Source organism: Oncorhynchus mykiss, chromosome 5 (genome assembly GCF_057628025.1).
Source record: "Oncorhynchus mykiss isolate SJ-2025 chromosome 5, ASM5762802v1, whole genome shotgun sequence".
Lineage (NCBI taxonomy): Eukaryota > Metazoa > Chordata > Actinopteri > Salmoniformes > Salmonidae > Oncorhynchus > Oncorhynchus mykiss.
In genome coordinates this window covers 95585291-95605288 of record NC_143026.1, presented here as the reverse complement: position 1 = coordinate 95605288, position 19998 = coordinate 95585291, and the positions used below count along the sequence as shown (strand labels likewise).

Genomic DNA, 19998 nt, shown 5'->3' with positions numbered 1-19998 from the left:
AACCATCTACCGTTGTCTATGTTCTCCCCATTGAAAACAACAACAAAACCAACCATCTATCGTTGTCTATGTTCTCCCCATTGAAAACAACAACAAAACCAACCATCTACCGTTGTCTATGTTCTCCCCATTGAAAACAACAACAAAACCAACCGTCTACTGTTGTATATGTTCTCCCCATTGAAAACAACAACAAAACCAACCATCTACCGTTGTCTATGTTCTCCCCATTGAAAACAACAACAAAACCAACCGTCTACCGTTGTCTATGTTCTCCCCATTGAAAACAACAACAAAACCAACCGTCTACCGTTGTCTATGTTCTCCCCATTGAAAACAACAACAAAACCAACCATCTACCATTGTCTATGTTCTCCCCATTGAAAACAACAACAAAACCAACCGTCTACTGTTGTCTATGTTCTCCCCATTGAAAACAACAACAAAACCAACCATCTACCGTTGTCTATGTCCTCCCCATTGAAAACAACAACAACAAAAAACAACCATCTATCGTTGTCTATGTTCTCCCCATTGAAAACAACAACAACAAAAAACAACCATCTACTGTTGTCTATGTTCTCCCCATTGAAAACAACAACAACAAAAAACAACCATCTACCGTTGTCTATGTTCTCCCCATTGAAAACAACAACAACAAAAACCAACCATCTACCGTTGTCTATGTTCTCCCCATTGAAAACAACAACAACAAAAAACAACCATCTACCGTTGTCTATGTTCTCCCCATTGAAAACAACAACAACAAAAAACAACCATCTACCGTTGTCTATGTTCTCCCCATTGAAAACAACAACAACCATCTACCGTTGTCTATGTTCTCCCCAATGAAAACAACAACAACAAAAAACAACCATCTACCGTTGTCTATGTTCTCCCCATTGAAAACAACAACAACAAAAAACAACCATCTACCGTTGTCTATGTTCTCCCCATTGAAAACAACAACAACAAAAAACAACCATCTACCGTTGTCTATGTTCTCCCCATTGAAAACAACAACAAAACGGAACTAAATGCAATTGCAAAAGTAATTGAACCAACGTTGGTCGATTAGTTGTTTAATAATACCAACGAAAAAATACTGACATTTCAGTTAATCGCTCAGGACTACTCTAATGCAAACAATCCTACAGATAAGTGAATGAAATACACAGAGAAAGATTATTCTATTTCCCCATGGACCCATGTAAATGAGAAGAAAAACTCACAGGGTTATTTTCTACGGTGACAGTGATGTGTGAATTAACCAGAGGCCATCTGGCGAGGCTAAACAACTCACTAACCAGAGGACTGAATCACAGATATCAAATCAAATCAAATCAAATTGTATTTGTCACATACACATGGTTAGCAGATGTTAATGCGAGTGTTGCGAAATGCTTGTGCTTCTATTTCCGACAATGCAGTAATAACCAACAAGTAATCTAACTAACAATTCCAAAACTACTGTCTTATACACAGTGAAAGGGGATAAAGAATATGTACATAAGGATATATGAATGAGTGATGGTACAGAGCAGCATAGGCAAGATACAGTAGATGGTATTGAGTACAGTATATACATATGAGATGAGTATGTAAACAAAGTGGCATAGTTAAAGTGGCTAGTGATACATGTATTACATAAGGATACAGTCGATGATATAGAGTACAGTATATACGTATGCATATGAGATGAATAATGTAGGGTAAGTAACATTATATAAGGTAGCATTGTTTAAAGTGGCTAGTGATATATTTACATCATTTCCCATCAATTCCCATTATTAAAGTGGCTGGAGTTGAGTCAGTGTCAGTGTGTTGGCAGCAGCCACTCAATGTTAGTGGTGGCTGTTTAACAGTCTGATGGCCTTGAGATAGAAGCTGTTTTTCAGTCTCTCGGTCCCAGCTTTGATGCACCTGTACTGACCTCGCCTTCTGGATGATAGCGGGGTGAACAGGCAGTGGCTCGGGTGGTTGATGTCCTTGATGATCTTTATGGCCTTCCTGTGACATCGGGTGGTGTAGGTGTCCTGGAGGGCAGGTAGTTTGCCCCCAGTGATGCGTTGTGCAGACCTCACTACCCTCTGGAGAGCCTTACAGTTGAGGGCGGAGCAGTTGCCGTACCAGGCGGTGATACAGCCCACCAGGATGCTCTCGATTGTGCATCTGTAGAAGTTTGTGAGTGCTTTTGGTGACAAGCCGAATTTCTTCAGCCTCCTGAGGTTGAAGAGGCGCTGCTGCGCCTTCTTCACAATGCTGTCTGTGTGAGTGGACCAATTCAGTTTGTCTGTGATGTGTATGCCGAGGAACTTAAAACTTGCTACCCTCTCCACTACTGTTCCATCGATGTGGATAGGGGGGTGTTCCCTCTGCTGTTTCCTGAAGTCCACAATCATCTCCTTAGTTTTGTTGACGTTGAGTGTGAGGTTATTTTCCTGACACCTCACTCCGAGGGCCCTCACCTCCTCCCTGTAGGCCGTCTCGTCGTTGTTGGTAATCAAGCCTAGCACTGTTGTGTCGTCCGCAAACTTGATGATTGAGTTGGAGGCGTGCGTGGCCACGCAGTCGTGGGTGAACAGGGAGTACAGGAGAGGGCTCAGAACGCACCCTTGTGGGGCCCCAGTGTTGAGGATCAGCGGGGAGGAGATGTTGTTGCCTACCCTCACCCCCTGGGGGCGGCCCGTCAGGAAGTCCAGTACCCAGTTGCACAGGGCGGGGTCGAGACCCAGGGTCTCGAGCTTGATGACGAGCTTGGAGGGTACTATGGTGTTGAATGCCGAGCTGTAGTCAATGAACTGCATTCTCACATAGGTATTCCTCTTGTCCAGAAGGGTTAGGGTGGTGTGCAGTGTGGTTGAGATTGCATCGTCTGTGGACCTATTTGGGCGGTAAGCAAATTGGAGTGGGTCTAGGGTGTCAGGTAGGGTGGAGGTGATATGGTCCTTGACTAGTCTCTCAAAGCACTTCATGATGACGGAAGTGAGTGCTACGGGGCGGTAGTCGTTTAGCTCAGTTACCTTAGCTTTCTTGGGAACAGGAACAATGGTGTCCCTCTTGAAGCATGTGGGAACAGCAGACTGGTATAGGGATTGATTGAATACAGTGCCTTGCGAAAGTATTCGGCCCCCTTGAACTTTGCGATCTTTTGCCACATTTCAGGCTTCAAACATAAAGATATAAAACTGTATTTTTTTGTGAAGAATCAACAACAAGTGGGACACAATCATGAAGTGGAACGACATTTATTGGATATTTCAAACTTTTTTTAACAAATCAAAAACTGAAAAATTGGGCGTGCAAAATTATTCAGCCCCTTTACTTTCAGTGCAGCAAACTCTCTCCAGAAGTTCAGTGAGGATCTCTGAATGATCCAATGTTGACCTAAATGACTAATGATGATAAATACAATCCACCTGTGTGTAATCAAGTCTCCGTATAAATGCACCTGCACTGTGATAGTCTCAGAGGTCCGTTAAAAGCGCAGAGAGCATCATGAAGAACAAGGAACACACCAGGCAGGTCCGAGATACTGTTGTGAAGAAGTTTAAAGCCGGATTTGGATACAAAAAGATTTCCCAAGCTTTAAACATCCCAAGGAGCACTGTGCAAGCGATAATATTGAAATGGAAGGAGTATCAGACCACTGCAAATCTACCAAGACCTGGCCGTCCCTCTAAACTTTCAGCTCATACAAGGAGAAGACTGATCAGAGATGCAGCCAAGAGGCCCATGATCACTCTGGATGAACTGCAGAGATCTACAGCTGAGGTGGGAGACTCTGTCCATAGGACAACAATCAGTCGTATATTGCACAAATCTGGCCTTTATGGAAGAGTGGCAAGTAGAAAGCCATTTCTTAAAGATATCCATAAAAAGTGTCATTTAAAGTTTGCCACAAGCCACCTGGGAGACACACCAAACATGTGGAAGAAGGTGCTCTGGTCAGATGAAACCAAAATTGAACTTTTTGGCAACAATGCAAAACGTTATGTTTGGCGTAAAAGCAACACAGCTGAACACACCATCCCCACTGTCAAACATGGTGGTGGCAACATCATGGTTTGGGCCTGCTTTTCTTCAGCAGGGACAGGGAAGATGGTTAACATTGATGGGAAGATGGATGGAGCCAAATACAGGACCATTCTGGAAGAAAACCTGATGGAGTCTGCAAAAGACCTGAGACTGGGACGGAGATTTGTCTTCCAACAAGACAATGATCCAAAACATAAAGCAAAATCTACAATGGAATGGTTCAAAAATAAACATATCCAGGTGTTAGAATGGCCAAGTCAAAGTCCAGACCTGAATCCAATCGAGAATCTGTGGAAAGAACTGAAAACTGCTGTTCACAAATGCTCTCCATCCAACCTCACTGAGCTCGAGCTGTTTTGCAAGGAGGAATGGGAAAAAATTTCAGTCTCTCGATGTGCAAAACTGATAGAGACATACCCCAAGCGACTTACAGCTGTAATCGCAGCAAAAGGTGGCGCTACAAAGTATTAACTTAAGGGGGCTGAATAATTTTGCACGCCCAATTTTTCAGTTTTTGATTTGTTAAAAAAGTTTGAAATATCCAATAAATGTCGTTCCACTTCATGATTGTGTCCCACTTGTTGTTGATTCTTCACAAAAAAATACAGTTTTATACTGCTTAGCACTGATTTACCATTCATTTATTTACATATCTTACTTTACTTTCATAAAATATTTATTCATATTTATTTGATAACATAATTATTTTTCATTCATTTAAGTCTCTGCTCAGGCAGTAGCAGTCATCCAGCCAGACAACCATCTACCGTTGTCTATGTTCTCCCCATTGAAAACAACAACAAAACCAACCATCTACCGTTGTCTATGTTCTCCCCATTGAAAACAACAACAAAACCAACCATCTACCGTTGTCTATGTTCTCCCCATTGAAAACAACAACAAAACCAACCATCTACCGTTGTCTATGTTCTCCCCATTGAAAACAATACCAAAACCAACCATCTACCGTTGTCTATGTTCTCCCCATTGAAAACAACAACAAAACCAACCATCTACCGTTGTCTATGTTCTCCCCATTGAAAACAACAACAATACCAACCATCTACCGTTGTCTATGTTCTCCCCATTGAAAACAACTACAAAACCAACCATTTATCGTTGTCTATGTTCTCCCCATTGAAAACAACAACAAAACCAACCATCTACCGTTGTCTATGTTCTCCCCATTGAAAACAACAACAAAACCAACCGTCTACTGTTGTATATGTTCTCCCCATTGAAAACAACAACAAAACCAACCATCTACCGTTGTCTATGTTCTCCCCATTGAAAACAACAACAAAACCAACCGTCTACCGTTGTCTATGTTCTCCCCATTGAAAACAACAACAAAACCAACCGTCTACCGTTGTCTATGTTCTCCCCATTGAAAACAACAACAAAACCAACCATCTACCATTGTCTATGTTCTCCCCATTGAAAACAACAACAAAACCAACCGTCTACTGTTGTCTATGTTCTCCCCATTGAAAACAACAACAAAACCAACCATCTACCGTTGTCTATGTTCTCCCCATTGAAAACAACAACAACAAAAAACAACCATCTATCGTTGTCTATGTTCTCCCCATTGAAAACAACAACAACAAAAAACAACCATCTACCGTTGTCTATGTTCTCCCCATTGAAAACAACAACAACAAAAAACAACCATCTACCGTTGTCTATGTTCTCCCCATTGAAAACAACAACAACAAAAAACAACCATCTACCGTTGTCTATGTTCTCCCCATTGAAAACAACAACAACAAAAAACAACCATCTACCGTTGTCTATGTTCTCCCCATTGAAAACAACAACAACAAAAAACAACCATCTACCGTTGTCTATGTTCTCCCCATTGAAAACAACAACAAAACGGAACTAAATGCAATTGCAAAAGTAGTTGAACCAACGTTGGTCGATTAGTTGTTTAATAATACCAACGAAAAAATACTGACATTTCAGTTAATCGCTCAGGACTACTCTAATGCAAACAATCCTACAGATAAGTGAATGAAATACACAGAGAAAGATTATTCTATTTCCCCATGGACCCATGTAAATGAGAAGAAAAACTCACAGGGTTATTTTCTACGGTGACAGTGATGTGTGAATTAACCAGAGGCCATCTGGCGAGGCTAAACAACTCACTAACCAGAGGACTGAATCACAGATATCAAATCAAATCAAATCAAATTGTATTTGTCACATACACATGGTTAGCAGATGTTAATGCGAGTGTTGCGAAATGCTTGTGCTTCTATTTCCGACAATGCAGTAATAACCAACAAGTAATCTAACTAACAATTCCAAAACTACTGTCTTATACACAGTGAAAGGGGATAAAGAATATGTACATAAGGATATATGAATGAGTGATGGTACAGAGCAGCATAGGCAAGATACAGTAGATGGTATTGAGTACAGTATATACATATGAGATGAGTATGTAAAAAAAGTGGCATAGTTAAAGTGGCTAGTGATACATGTATTACATAAGGATACAGTCGATGATATAGAGTACAGTATATACGTATGCATATGAGATGAATAATGTAGGGTAAGTAACATTATATAAGGTAGCATTGTTTAAAGTGGCTAGTGATATATTTACATCATTTCCCATCAATTCCCATTATTAAAGTGGCTGGAGTTGAGTCAGTGTCAGTGTGTTGGCAGCAGCCACTCAATGTTAGTGGTGGCTGTTTAACAGTCTGATGGCCTTGAGATAGAAGCTGTTTTTCAGTCTCTCGGTCCCAGCTTTGATGCACCTGTACTGACCTCGCCTTCTGGATGATAGCGGGGTGAACAGGCAGTGGCTCGGGTGGTTGATGTCCTTGATGATCTTTATGGCCTTCCTGTGACATCGGGTGGTGTAGGTGTCCTGGAGGGCAGGTAGTTTGCCCCCGGTGATGCGTTGTGCAGACCTCACTACCCTCTGGAGAGCCTTACGGTTGACGGCGGAGCAGTTGCCGTACCAGGCGGTGATACAGCCCGCCAGGATGCTCTCGATTGTGCATCTGTAGAAGTTTGTGAGTGCTTTTGGTGACAAGCCGAATTTCTTCAGCCTCCTGAGGTTGAAGAGGCGCTGCTGCGCCTTCTTCACAATGCTGTCTGTGTGAGTGGACCAATTCAGTTTGTCTGTGATGTGTATGCCGAGGAACTTAAAACTTGCTACCCTCTCCACTACTGTTCCATCGATGTGGATAGGGGGGTGTTCCCTCTGCTGTTTCCTGAAGTCCACAATCATCTCCTTAGTTTTGTTGACGTTGAGTGTGAGGTTATTTTCCTGACACCTCACTCCGAGGGCCCTCACCTCCTCCCTGTAGGCCGTCTCGTCGTTGTTGGTAATCAAGCCTAGCACTGTTGTGTCGTCCGCAAACTTGATGATTGAGTTGGAGGCGTGCGTGGCCACGCAGTCGTGGGTGAACAGGGAGTACAGGAGAGGGCTCAGAACGCACCCTTGTGGGGCCCCAGTGTTGAGGATCAGCTGGGAGGAGATGTTGTTGCCTACCCTCACCACCTGGGGGCGGCCCGTCAGGAAGTCCAGTACCCAGTTGCACAGGGCGGGATCGAGACCCAGGGTCTTGAGCTTGATGACGAGCTTGGAGGGTACTATGGTGTTGAATGCTGAGCTGTAATCAATGAACAGCATTCTCACATAGGTATTCCTCTTGTCCAGATGGGTTAGGGCGTTGTGCAGTGTGGTTGAGATTGCATCGTCTGTGGACCTATTTGGGCGGTAAGCAAATTGGAGTGGGTCTAGGGTGTCAGGTAGGGTGGAGGTGATATGGTCCTTGACTAGTCTCTCAAAGCACTTCATGATGACGGAAGTGAGTGCTACGGGGCGGTAGTCGTTTAGCTCAGTCACCTTAGCTTTCTTGGGAACAGGAACAATGGTGGCCCTCTTGAAGCATGTGGGAACAGCAGACTGGTATAGGGATTGATTGAATACAGTGCCTTGCGAAAGTATTCGGCCCCCTTGAACTTTGCGATCTTTTGCCACATTTCAGGCTTCAAACATAAAGATATAAAACTGTATTTTTTTGTGAAGAATCAACAACAAGTGGGACACAATCATGAAGTGGAACGACATTTATTGGATATTTCAAACTTTTTTTAACAAATCAAAAACTGAAAAATTGGGCGTGCAAAATTATTCAGCCCCTTTACTTTCAGTGCAGCAAACTCTCTCCAGAAGTTCAGTGAGGATCTCTGAATGATCCAATGTTGACCTAAATGACTAATGATGATAAATACAATCCACCTGTGTGTAATCAAGTCTCCGTATAAATGCACCTGCACTGTGATAGTCTCAGAGGTCCGTTAAAAGCGCAGAGAGCATCATGAAGAACAAGGAACACACCAGGCAGGTCCGAGATACTGTTGTGAAGAAGTTTAAAGCCGGATTTGGATACAAAAATATTTCCCAAGCTTTAAACATCCCAAGGAGCACTGTGCAAGCGATAATATTGAAATGGAAGGAGTATCAGACCACTGCAAATCTACCAAGACCTGGCCGTCCCTCTAAACTTTCAGCTCATACAAGGAGAAGACTGATCAGAGATGCAGCCAAGAGGCCCATGATCACTCTGGATGAACTGCAGAGATCTACAGCTGAGGTGGGAGACTCTGTCCATAGGACAACAATCAGTCGTATATTGCACAAATCTGGCCTTTATGGAAGAGTGGCAAGTAGAAAGCCATTTCTTAAAGATATCCATAAAAAGTGTCATTTAAAGTTTGCCACAAGCCACCTGGGAGACACACCAAACATGTGGAAGAAGGTGCTCTGGTCAGATGAAACCAAAAGTTAACTTTTTGGCAACAATGCAAAACGTTATGTTTGGCGTAAAAGCAACACAGCTGAACACACCATCCCCACTGTCAAACATGGTGGTGGCAGCATCATGGTTTGGGCCTGCTTTTCTTCAGCAGGGACAGGGAAGATGGTTAACATTGATGGGAAGATGGATGGAGCCAAATACAGGACCATTCTGGAAGAAAACCTGATGGAGTCTGCTAAAGACCTGAGACTGGGACGGAGATTTGTCTTCCAACAAGACAATGATCCAAAACATAAAGCAAAATCTACAATGGAACGGTTCAAAAATAAACATATCCAGGTGTTAGAATGGCCAAGTCAAAGTCCAGACCTGAATCCAATCGAGAATCTGTGGAAAGAACTGAAAACTGCTGTTCACAAATGCTCTCCATCCAACCTCACTGAGCTCGAGCTGTTTTGCAAGGAGGAATGGGAAAAAATTTCAGTCTCTCGATGTGCAAAACTGATAGAGACATACCCCAAGCGACTTACAGCTGTAATCGCAGCAAAAGGTGACGCTACAAAGTATTAACTTAAGGGGGCTGAATAATTTTGCACGCCCAATTTTTCAGTTTTTGATTTGTTAAAAAAGTTTGAAATATCCAATAAATGTCGTTCCACTTCATGATTGTGTCCCACTTGTTGTTGATTCTTCACAAAAAAATACAGTTTTATATCTTTATGTTTGAAGCCTGAAATGTGGCAAAAGGTTGCAAAGTTCAAGGGGGCCGAATACTTTCGCAAGGCACTGTATGTCCATAAACACACCGGCCAGCTGGTCTGCGCATGCTCTGAGGGCGCGGCTGGGGATGCCGTCTGGGCCTGCAGCCTTGCGAGGGTTAACACGTTTAAATGTCTTACTCACCTCGGCGCAGTGAAGGAGAGACCGCATGTTTTCGTTGCAGGCCGTGTCAGTGGCACTGTATTGTCCTCAAAGCGGGCAAAAAAGTTATTTAGTCTGCCTGGGAGCAGGACATCCTGGTCCGTGACTGGGCTGGATTTCTTCCTGTAGTCCGTGATTGACTGTAGACCCTGCCACATGCCTCTTGTGTCTGAGCCGTTGAATTGAGATTCTACTTTGTCTCTGTACTGACACTTAGCTTGTTTGATAGCCTTGCGGAGGGAATAGCTGCACTGTTTGTATTCGGTCATGTTACCAGACACCTTGCCCTGATTAAAAGCAGTGGTTCGCGCTTTCAGTTTCACGTGAATGCTGCCATCAATCCACAGTTTCTGGTTAGGGAATGTTTTAATCGTTGCTATGGGAACGACATCTTCAACGCACGTTCTAATGAACTCGCACACCGAATCAGCGTATTCGTCAATGTTGTTGTCTGACGCAATACGAAACATGTCCCAGTCCACGTGGTGGAAGCAGTCTTGGAGTGTGGAGTCAGCTTGGTCGGACCAACGTTGGACAGACCTCAGCGTGGGAGCCTCTTGTTTTAGTTTCTGTCTGTAGGCAGGGATCAACAAAATGGAGTCGTGGTCAGCTTTTCCGAAAGGGGGGCGGGGCAGGGCCTTATATGCGTCGCGGAAGTTGTAGCAATGATCCAAGGTCTTTCCACCCCTGGTTGCGCAATCGATATGCTGATAAAATTTAGGGAGTCTTGTTTTCAGATTAGCCTTGTTAAAATCCCCAGCTACAATGAATGCAGCCTCCGGATAAATGGTTTCCAGTTTGCAAAGAGTCAAATAAAGTTCATTCAGAGCCATCGATGTGTCTGCTTGGGGGGGGATATATACGGCTGTGATTATAATCGAAGAGAATTCTCTTGGTAGATAATGCGGTCTACATTTGATTGTGAGGAATTCTAAATCAGGTGAACAGAAGGATTTGAGTTCCTGTATGTTTCTTTCATCACACCATGTCACGTTAGTCATAAGGCATACGCCCCCGCCCCTCTTCTTACCAGAAAGTTGTTTGTTTCTGTCTGCGTGATGCGTGGAGAAACCCGTTGGCTGCACCGCCTCGGATAGCGTCTCTCCAGTGAGCCACGTTTCCGTGAAGCAAAGAACGTTACAGTCTCTGATGTCCCTCTGGAATGCTACCCTTGCTCGGATTTCATCAACCTTGTTGTCAAGAGACTGGACATTGGCAAGAAGAATGCTAGGGAGTGGTGCACGGTGTGCCCGTCTCCGGAGTCTGACCAGAAGACCGCCTCGTTTCCCTCTTTTTCGGAGTTGTTTTTTTTTTGGGTCGCTGCATGGAATCCACTCCGTTGTCCTGTTTGTAAGGCAGAACACAGGATCCGCGTCGCGAAAAACATATTCTTGGTCGTACTGATGGTGAGTTGATGCTGATCTTATATTCAGTAGTTCTTCTCGACTGTATGTAATGAAACCTAAGATGACCTGGGGTACTAATGTAAGAAATAACACTTTTATTAATAAAACGGCCGTGAATCACTTCAAGGAACACGTCAGACGAAGTGCGGGAATGAAGACATGTTTTCTTCATACCAGGAAGACATGTTTTCTTCATACCAGGAAGACATGTTTTCTTCATACCAGGAAGACATGTTTTCTTTATATCAGGAAGACATGTTTTCTACCAGGAAGACATGTTTTCTACCAGGAAGACATGTTTTCTTTATACCAGGAAGACATGTTTTCTTCATACCAGGAAGACATGTTTTCTTTATACCAGGAAGACATGTTTTCTTTATACCAGGAAGACATGTTTTCTACCAGGAAGACATGTTTTCTACCAGGAAGACATGTTTTCTTTATACCAGGAAGACATGTTTTCTTTATACCAGGAAGACATGTTTTCTACCAGGAAGACATGTTTTCTACCAGGAAGACATGTTTTCTTTATACCAGGAAGACATGTTTTCTTCATACCAGGAAGACATGTTTTCTTTATACCAGGAAGACATGTTTTCTTCATACCAGGAAGACATGTTTTCTTTATACCAGGAAGACATGTTTTCTTTATACCAGGAAGACATGTTTTCTTCATACCAGGAAGACATGTTTTCTTTATACCAGGAAGACATGTTTTCTTCATACCAGGAAGACATGTTTTCTTTATACCAGGAAGACATGTTTTCTTTATACCAGGAAGACATGTTTTCTACCAGGAAGACATGTTTTCTACCAGGAAGACATGTTTTCTTTATACCAGGAAGACATGTTTTCTTTATACCAGGAAGACATGTTTTCTACCAGGAAGACATGTTTTCTACCAGGAAGACATGTTTTCTTTATACCAGGAAGACATGTTTTCTTCATACCAGGAAGACATGTTTTCTTTATACCAGGAAGACATGTTTTCTTCATACCAGGAAGACATGTTTTCTTTATACCAGGAAGACATGTTTTCTTTATACCAGGAAGACATGTTTTCTTCATACCAGGAAGACATGTTTTCTTTATACCAGGAAGACATGTTTTCTTCATACCAGGAAGACATGTTTTCTACCAGGAAGACATGTTTTCTTTATACCGGAACATGATAATGTTCTAATCTAACCATGCGTTGTGTATCCCTGTCTGGGATGGGATAATGGACTTGATCATTTTGGAAATGAGCGTATCAGACAATTAGTCTTTTACCTTAAACAGCACCGGTGATGTGACTGAAATGACTGCCTTTCAAAACACCTGCAAAGACACTACTACACCAGCTGAAATGACTGCCTTTTCAAAACACCTGCAAAGACACTACTACACCAGCTGAAATGACTGCCTTTTCAAAACAGATCCTGTAAAAATCTCAAGGGCCTGCAAAGACACTACTACACCAGCTGAAATGCCCGGTCAGTAAAAGGTATTTCAGGTGTGACTAATTGAGATGAATGGTAAAGCCCACGAGACAGTCCTGCTTTGGGAATTGGAAATACCAGTTTATATTTTCTTGTTTCAAGTGTGTCGGCACCTTTTTTTTTATCATTCAATTCAGACGAGCCTTAACAAAAACATTCCATGTGGACTTGACATGAAAACAAATGGGGGGGGGGAAAAGGGGGGAAATTACTCTAAAAATTGACTTTATGAAAGTCAACATCTGAATTCCAATAGTTGTATTTTTATTGTAGGAAATTCTCACAGCAAAATGTAACCGTTGTTCAAGCATTCAAAGAAGCAGAAACAGAGGGACTATCACCCTTCATGGCTACCTAACGCATGAGAGGGACTACGTTCTGAAAAAAAGGGAGATTCTAAACAGAAACATGCAAATGGAGCTGAGCCACTCCTCAACATGTCGAAAGAGGCAGGATATCAGTGATCAGCTGAGCTCTGCTGTGAGGACAGAGTCTCCTGGCTATGTCCTAAACTTTATCCAAACTCTAAGATGGGCCCCTCTCTCTCTCTCTCTCTCTCTCTCTCTCTCTCTCTATCTCTCTCTCTCTCTCTCTCTCTCTGTCTCTCTCTTTCTCTCTCTGTCTCTCTCTCTCTCTCTCTGCCCCTCTCTCTCTCTCTCTCTCTCTCTCTGCCTCTCTCTCTCTCTCTGCCTCTCTCTCTCTCTCTCTCTGCCTCTCTCTCTCTCTCTCTCTCTCTGCCTCTCTCTCTCTCTCTGGCTGTGTCCCAAATGACACCTTGCCTATTCCCTATATAGTGCACTACTTTTGACCAGAGCCCTATTCCCTATATAGTGCACTACTTTTGACCAGAGTCCTATTCCCTATATAGTACACTACTTTTGATCAGAGCCCTATTCCCTATATAGTGCACTACGTTTGACCAGAGCCCCTGTAGTGCACTTTATAAGGAATATGGTGCCTCTATTAGGGTGCCTGTCCTTACAGTGCTGTGTCTGCCACGCTCAGCTGATCACAGCTTTATCAGGATGTTCAATCAGCTGATTAGGCTACGATATCCTGCCTTTCTCCTGACACTGTTACTACCACATTCCTTCAAGTTATTCTACCCTGCCCTGCCCCGTGCACCTCTCCCCTCCTCCTCCTCCCCCTGTTCTTCACCCCAGCTCAGGCTGAGGTGAGACATATACTGATAGATGAGAGAGAGAGCGAGAACGCAAGAGAGCGAGAAAGACAGATCAGGGACCTCTGTGAGGAAGGTGAGGGAGGCAGGACTAAATTGCTTCCCTCTAGCTACAGAAAAGAACCTACCTCCAAAATAGAACTGGGACGATTTACCAGAGTATTTTGCGTACATCTGTAATTTTCAGTGTTTTTTTGCTGCACAACGTTCCTGTAGATTGTTCTAGAACCATTGTTTGGTCAACAGTAATAGCAATGGTCAACAGTAATAACAGTAATAAGCCTATACATTATGTTGATTCCTGCATTGAAAGTTTCTGCCTGTCCTTGTTTGGCCACTCTCACTTCCTCTCCCCACTGAGATGCATTCTGACAAGCACAAGCATATATGACTGTTGCTCAAAATACAATCGCAGGAAAAATACAGTTTTCAAAGCAACTACGGTTGTTTTAGTTACAGAGAGGGTAGTCACAGCTTTCCGTGAGTACATCATTTATTTCTCACCTCCTAATATTGAGTTCGTGGCACCAGTTTCAGCGTGTGGGTAAAATCACCAGGGAAGCCAGAAAAAAAAAATCTGTATTACAAACTATGTGTTGTTTGCTCTATTTGAACCACAGGAGGTTGGTGGCACCTTACTTGGGGAGGACAGGCTCATGGTAATGGCTGGAGTGTAATCCAATACAATACTGGAATGGAATCCAATCCAATACATCAAACACATGGTTTCCTTGTATTTGATGCCATTCCATTGGCTCCTTTCCAGACATTGTTATGAACCATCCTCCACTGCTTGCCACCATTATATTATATTATATTTGTTATGTATTTGACCTTTTTTTAACTAGGCATTTTTCTCTGTCATCTGGCTTGTGATGTGATTGGTCTGAAGCCAAATTCAAACTGGCTTCCGTTGACACTTTTTTAGCCATTCACGGCTAAGCTCACTCAGTTTAGCGCAATGCTGATTAGCTATTATTTAATATTTTGTAGCACCTCCCCCCAAAATAACATAGCTGATTTATCATTATCGCAAAAAAATATCGTAAATGTATTGGAATACAAATTTTTGTCTATATCACCCAGGTCTACTCCAGAAGAAGAAAAAGGAATTTCAGATTAAACTTAAAACTCTTCAAAATACAAATAACAAGTCCCCCAAGGCTCTAAACAGAAATAAAGAGAGACAGAGAGAGACAGAGAGAGACACAGAGAGACACAGAGAGAGAGAGAGACAGAGAGACACAGAGAGAGAGAGAGAGAGAGAGAGAGAGAGGGAGAGAGAGAGAGAGGTAAGCAGAGAGAGAGACAGAGAGACACAGAGCGAGAGAGAGAGAGAGGTAAACAGAGAGAGAGACAGAGAGACACAGAGAGAGAGAGAGAGAGAGACAGAGAGAGAGAGAGAGAGACAAAGAAACACAGAGAGAGAGAGAGAGAGACAGACAGACAGACAGACAGACAGACAGACAGACAGACAGACAGACAGACAGACAGACAGACAGACAGACAGACAGACAGACAGACAGAGAGAGAGAGAGAGAGAGAGAGGGAGAGAGAGAGAGAGACAGAGAGAGAGAGAGAGACAGAGAGAGACAGAGAGAGACAGAGAGAGAGAGAGAGAGAGAGAGAGGGAGAGAGAGAGACAGAGAGAGAGAGAGAGAGAGGGAGAGAGAGAGACAGAGAGAGAGAGAGAGAGACAGAGAGAGAGAGAGAGAGAGACAGAGAGAGACAGAGAGAGAGAGAGAGACAGAGAGAGAGAGAGAGACAGAGAGAGACAGAGAGAGAGAGAGAGAGACAGAGAGAGAGAGAGAGAGAGAGAAAGAGAGACAGAGAGAGAGAGGGAGAGAGAGAGAGAAAGAGAGACAGAGAGAGAGAGAGAGAGAGAGAGAGAGAGAGAGAGAGAGAGAGAGAGAGAGACAGTTGTAATGTGTGTAGACGGATGATGAAAAACAACAACTATTGAACACATTTTAGACCAAAGCTGTAACGTCACAAAATGTGATAAAAGTCAAAGGGGTCTGAATACGTTCTGAATGCACAGTACATTACGGTTGTATGACGTTATAGCAAACAGCTAATCTGTGTTGCTTGTAAATAACTAAGCAATTTTATATAGGTGTAAAATCTGTACTTACATTATACAGGTAGACATCTTCAATGCTGCATAAATGCATTCTGTTCTGATCTACAAACCTGTAAAAGGTGTCTGTCTCAAAATAGTCTGCTAATGCTAATGTATTGACATTCCGGGCCAGAAATTATCCTACAATTTAAATATTCAAATGTCCTATCAAAACCAAGCCTAATCAGAACTCTGGGTTTGGAGCTGGACCCGCCTCTAACGGCCTTGCTATTCTATTTATTTTTTTAGGGAAATACCATTGTTGACGATTTGCCATCCAGACCTCCAGATGTCTTCTAATGGGACTTACCACTGAAAACCCCCCCCCACCCTACCAGTTTGGTGTGTTCCTTTTTTTTCATCTTCATGAGTCTTATTAAATAAATATATATTTTTTGAGACATTTCCCAATAGGCTACTCACAGTATTGTAAAAAGTATTGTATACGTGTAATGTATTGTGCTGTACGAATTGTGTCCCAGTACACTACTCATGTCTAGTGGTTAGGCTGGGCAGGGCATGGTGATCTATGATAACAAGTGATGATGACATCATTGGTGATAGAATGGTTCCTGCCCTTCATGTGAATCCGAATATCGAATTGCACAGTATGTGGCTATTGTATTACATAATACTATATGTATAGTACCATTTCTCAGTTGTATTATAGTATACTATATGTATAGTACCATTTCTCAGTTGTATTATATAATACTATATATACAGTACCATTTCTTAGTTGTATTATATAATATTATATGTATAGTACCATTTCTCAGTTGTATTATAGTATACTATATGTATAGTACCATTTCTCAGTTGTATTATAGTATACTATATGTATAGTAACATTTCTCAGTTGTATTATATAATACTATATGTATAGTACCATTTCTCAGTTGTATTATAGTATACTATATGTATAGTACCATTTCCCAGTTGTATTATACTATACTGTATGTATAGTACCATTTCCCAGTTGTATTATATAATACTATAAGTATACGACCATTTCTCAGTGCAGTACTCACCGAAAGTGGTTCCTGTCCCTCATGCATGGTGATGCAGTCCATGCTGATCTGAATGGTGTTCCCTGATGGTCCATCTTCGTCTGCTGGGCTGTCTGAGAAGTTCAGCTCTATGGGCTGCGACGAGTGGAACGCTGACCTGAAACACACAGGGCAACACTGATTTAACTAGGTTTTAGAATTTACAATAGTTGTTACAGGCTAACTGTATAATACTCCACATTAATATACTAGGCCATGGCTTTGTCAAGTTAGTAGTGTAACAAAACTTAGCTGTGTGTGTGTGAGTGTGAGTGTGAGTGTGAGTGTGAGTGTGTGTGTGTGTGTGTGTGTGTGTGTGTGTGTGTGTGTGTGTGTGCGCGCGCGTGTGTGTGTGTGTGTGTGCGTGTGTGTGTGTGTGTGTGTGTGTGCCTGCCTGTGTATTTCCGTGTAGACTCACTGGTCTAGCATCTCCAGTAGCTGGTTGAACACATCCTGATTGAGGATGTCAGAGCTCTGTCCTGATTGGTTCTGTGACATAATGGAGGCCAGGCAGGAACTCTCTGTCCAGGACAGGTGGGAGGAAGGGTCTCTATGCCTTTAGGAAGAGACAGGAGAAACATCAGTCACTTTACCCTGCCTTCATGTACATATCTACCTTATTATTATCTATCCTGATTTCTAGTCACTTTACCCTGCCTTCATGTACATATCTACCTCAAATACCTTATTATTATCTATCCTGATGTCTAGTCACTTTACCCTGCCTTCATGTACATATCTACCTCAAATACCTTATTATTATCTATCCTGATGTCTAGTCACGTTACCCTGCCTTCATGTACATATCTACCTCAAATACCTTATTATTATCTATCCTGATGCCTAGTCACTTTACCCTGCCTTCATGTACATATCTACCTCAAATACCTTATTATTATCTATCCTGATGTCTAGTCACGTTACCCTGCCTTCATGTACATATCTACCTCAAATACCTTATTATTATCTATCCTGAAGTCTAGTCACGTTACCCTGCTTTCATGTACATATTTGATGTACATATATGATCTGGTACACCCTGTATGTAGCTCCAAATTGATCTGGTACTGGTACTTCCTGTATATAGCTCCACATTGATCTGGTACTTCCTGTATATTTTTCCACATTGATCTGGTACAGGTACTCCCTGTATATAGCCCCATATTGATCTGGTACTGGTATTTCCTGTATGTAGCTCCACATTGATCTGGTACTCCCTGTATATAGCTCCACATTGATCTGGTACTCCCTGTATATAGCTCTACATTGATCTGGTACAGGTACACCCTGTATATAGCTCCACATTGATCTGGTACTCCCTGTATATAGCTCTACATTGATCTGGTACAGGTACACCCTGTATATAGCTCCATATTGATCTGGTACTGTAACTCCCTGTATATAGCTCTACATTGATCTGGTACTTCCTGTATATAGCTCCATATTGATCTGGTACTCCCTGTATATAGCTCTACATTGATCTGGTACAGGTACACCCTGTATATAGCTCCATATTGATCTGGTACTGGTACTTCCTGTATATAGCTCCATATTGATCTGGTACTTCCTGTATATAGCTCCATATTGATCTGGTACTCCCTGTATATAGCTCCATATTGATCTGGTACTGTAACTCCCTGTATATAGCTCCACATTGATCTGGTACTTCCTGTATATAGCTCCACATTGATCTGGTACTCCCTGTATATAGCTCTACATTGATCTGGTACTCCCTGTATATAGCTCCACATTGATCTTGTACTTCCTGTATATAGCTCCACATTGATCTGGTACTCCCTGTATATAGCTCCATATTCATCTGGTACTGGTACTCCCTGTATATAGCTCCACATTGATCTGGTACTTCCTGTATTTTGCTCCATATTGATCTGGTACTGGTACTTCCTGTACTCTGGATAGTATCACTACTCTGATAGTATCACTGCTCTGGATAGTATCACTGCTCTGATAGTATCACTACTCTGATAGTATCACTGCTCTGGATAGTATCACTGCTCTGATAGTATCACTACTCTGATAGTATCACTACTAGTATCACTGCTCTGGATAGTATCACTACTCTGATAGTATCACTACTCTGGATAGCATCACTGCTCTGGATAGTATCACTACTAGTATCACTGCTCTGGATAGTATCACTACTCTGATAGTATCACTGCTCTGGATAGTATCACTGCTCTGATAGTATCACTACTCTGATAGTATCACTACTAGTATCACTGCTCTGGATAGTATCACTACTCTGGATAGTATCACTACTCTGGATAGTATCACTGCTCTGGATAGTATCACTACTAGTATCACTGCTCTGGATAGTATCACTACTCTGATAGTATCTCTACTCTGATAGTATCACTGCTCTGACTAGTATCACTGCTCTGGATAGTATCACTGCTCTAGATAGTATCACTACTAGTATCACTACTCTGATAGTATCTCTACTCTGGATAGTATCACTATGATAGTATCACTGCTCTGGATAGTATCACTGCTCTGGATAGTATCACTACTCTAGATAGTATCACTGCTCTGGAAAGTATCACTACTCTGGATAGTATCACTACTCTGATAGTATCACTGCTCTAGATAGTATCACTACTCTGGATAGTATCACTGCTCTAGATAGTATCACTACTCTGGATAGTATCACTATGATAGTATCACTGCTCTGGATAGTATCACCGCTCTAGATAGTATCACTACTCTGGATAGTATCACTGCTCTAGATAGTATCACTACTCTGGATAGTATCACTGCTCTTTAATAAGCTAAATCCTATTTATTTATCCGTTATTTTACCAGGTAAGTTGACTGAGAACACGTTATCATTTGCAGCAACAACCTGGGGAATAGTTACAGGGGGGAGGAGGGGGATGAATGAGCCAATTGTAAACTGGGGATTATTAGGTGACCGTGATGATTTGAGGGCCAGATTGGGAATTTAGCCAGGACACCGGGGGTTAACACCCCTACTCTTACGATAAGTGCCA

The 19998-nt window shown here is 42.3% G+C and overlaps 1 protein-coding gene across 4 annotated transcripts in view; it reads right to left on the bottom strand.

The window, feature by feature from the left end:
• The window catches only part of LOC110490603 (tumor protein 63), a 167386-nt gene that overhangs the window by 94949 nt on the left and 52439 nt on the right, over positions 1-19998 (bottom strand). For all 4 annotated transcript variants that reach the window (XM_090236486.1, XM_090236488.1, XM_090236485.1 and 1 more), the window contains exons 2-3: positions 17406-17543; positions 16970-17105 (exon numbers count right to left, since the gene is read on the bottom strand). In XM_090236486.1, coding sequence (XP_090092612.1) covers positions 16970-17105; positions 17406-17543 — 274 coding nt within the window. The remainder of the gene's footprint in view (positions 1-16969; positions 17106-17405; positions 17544-19998) is intronic.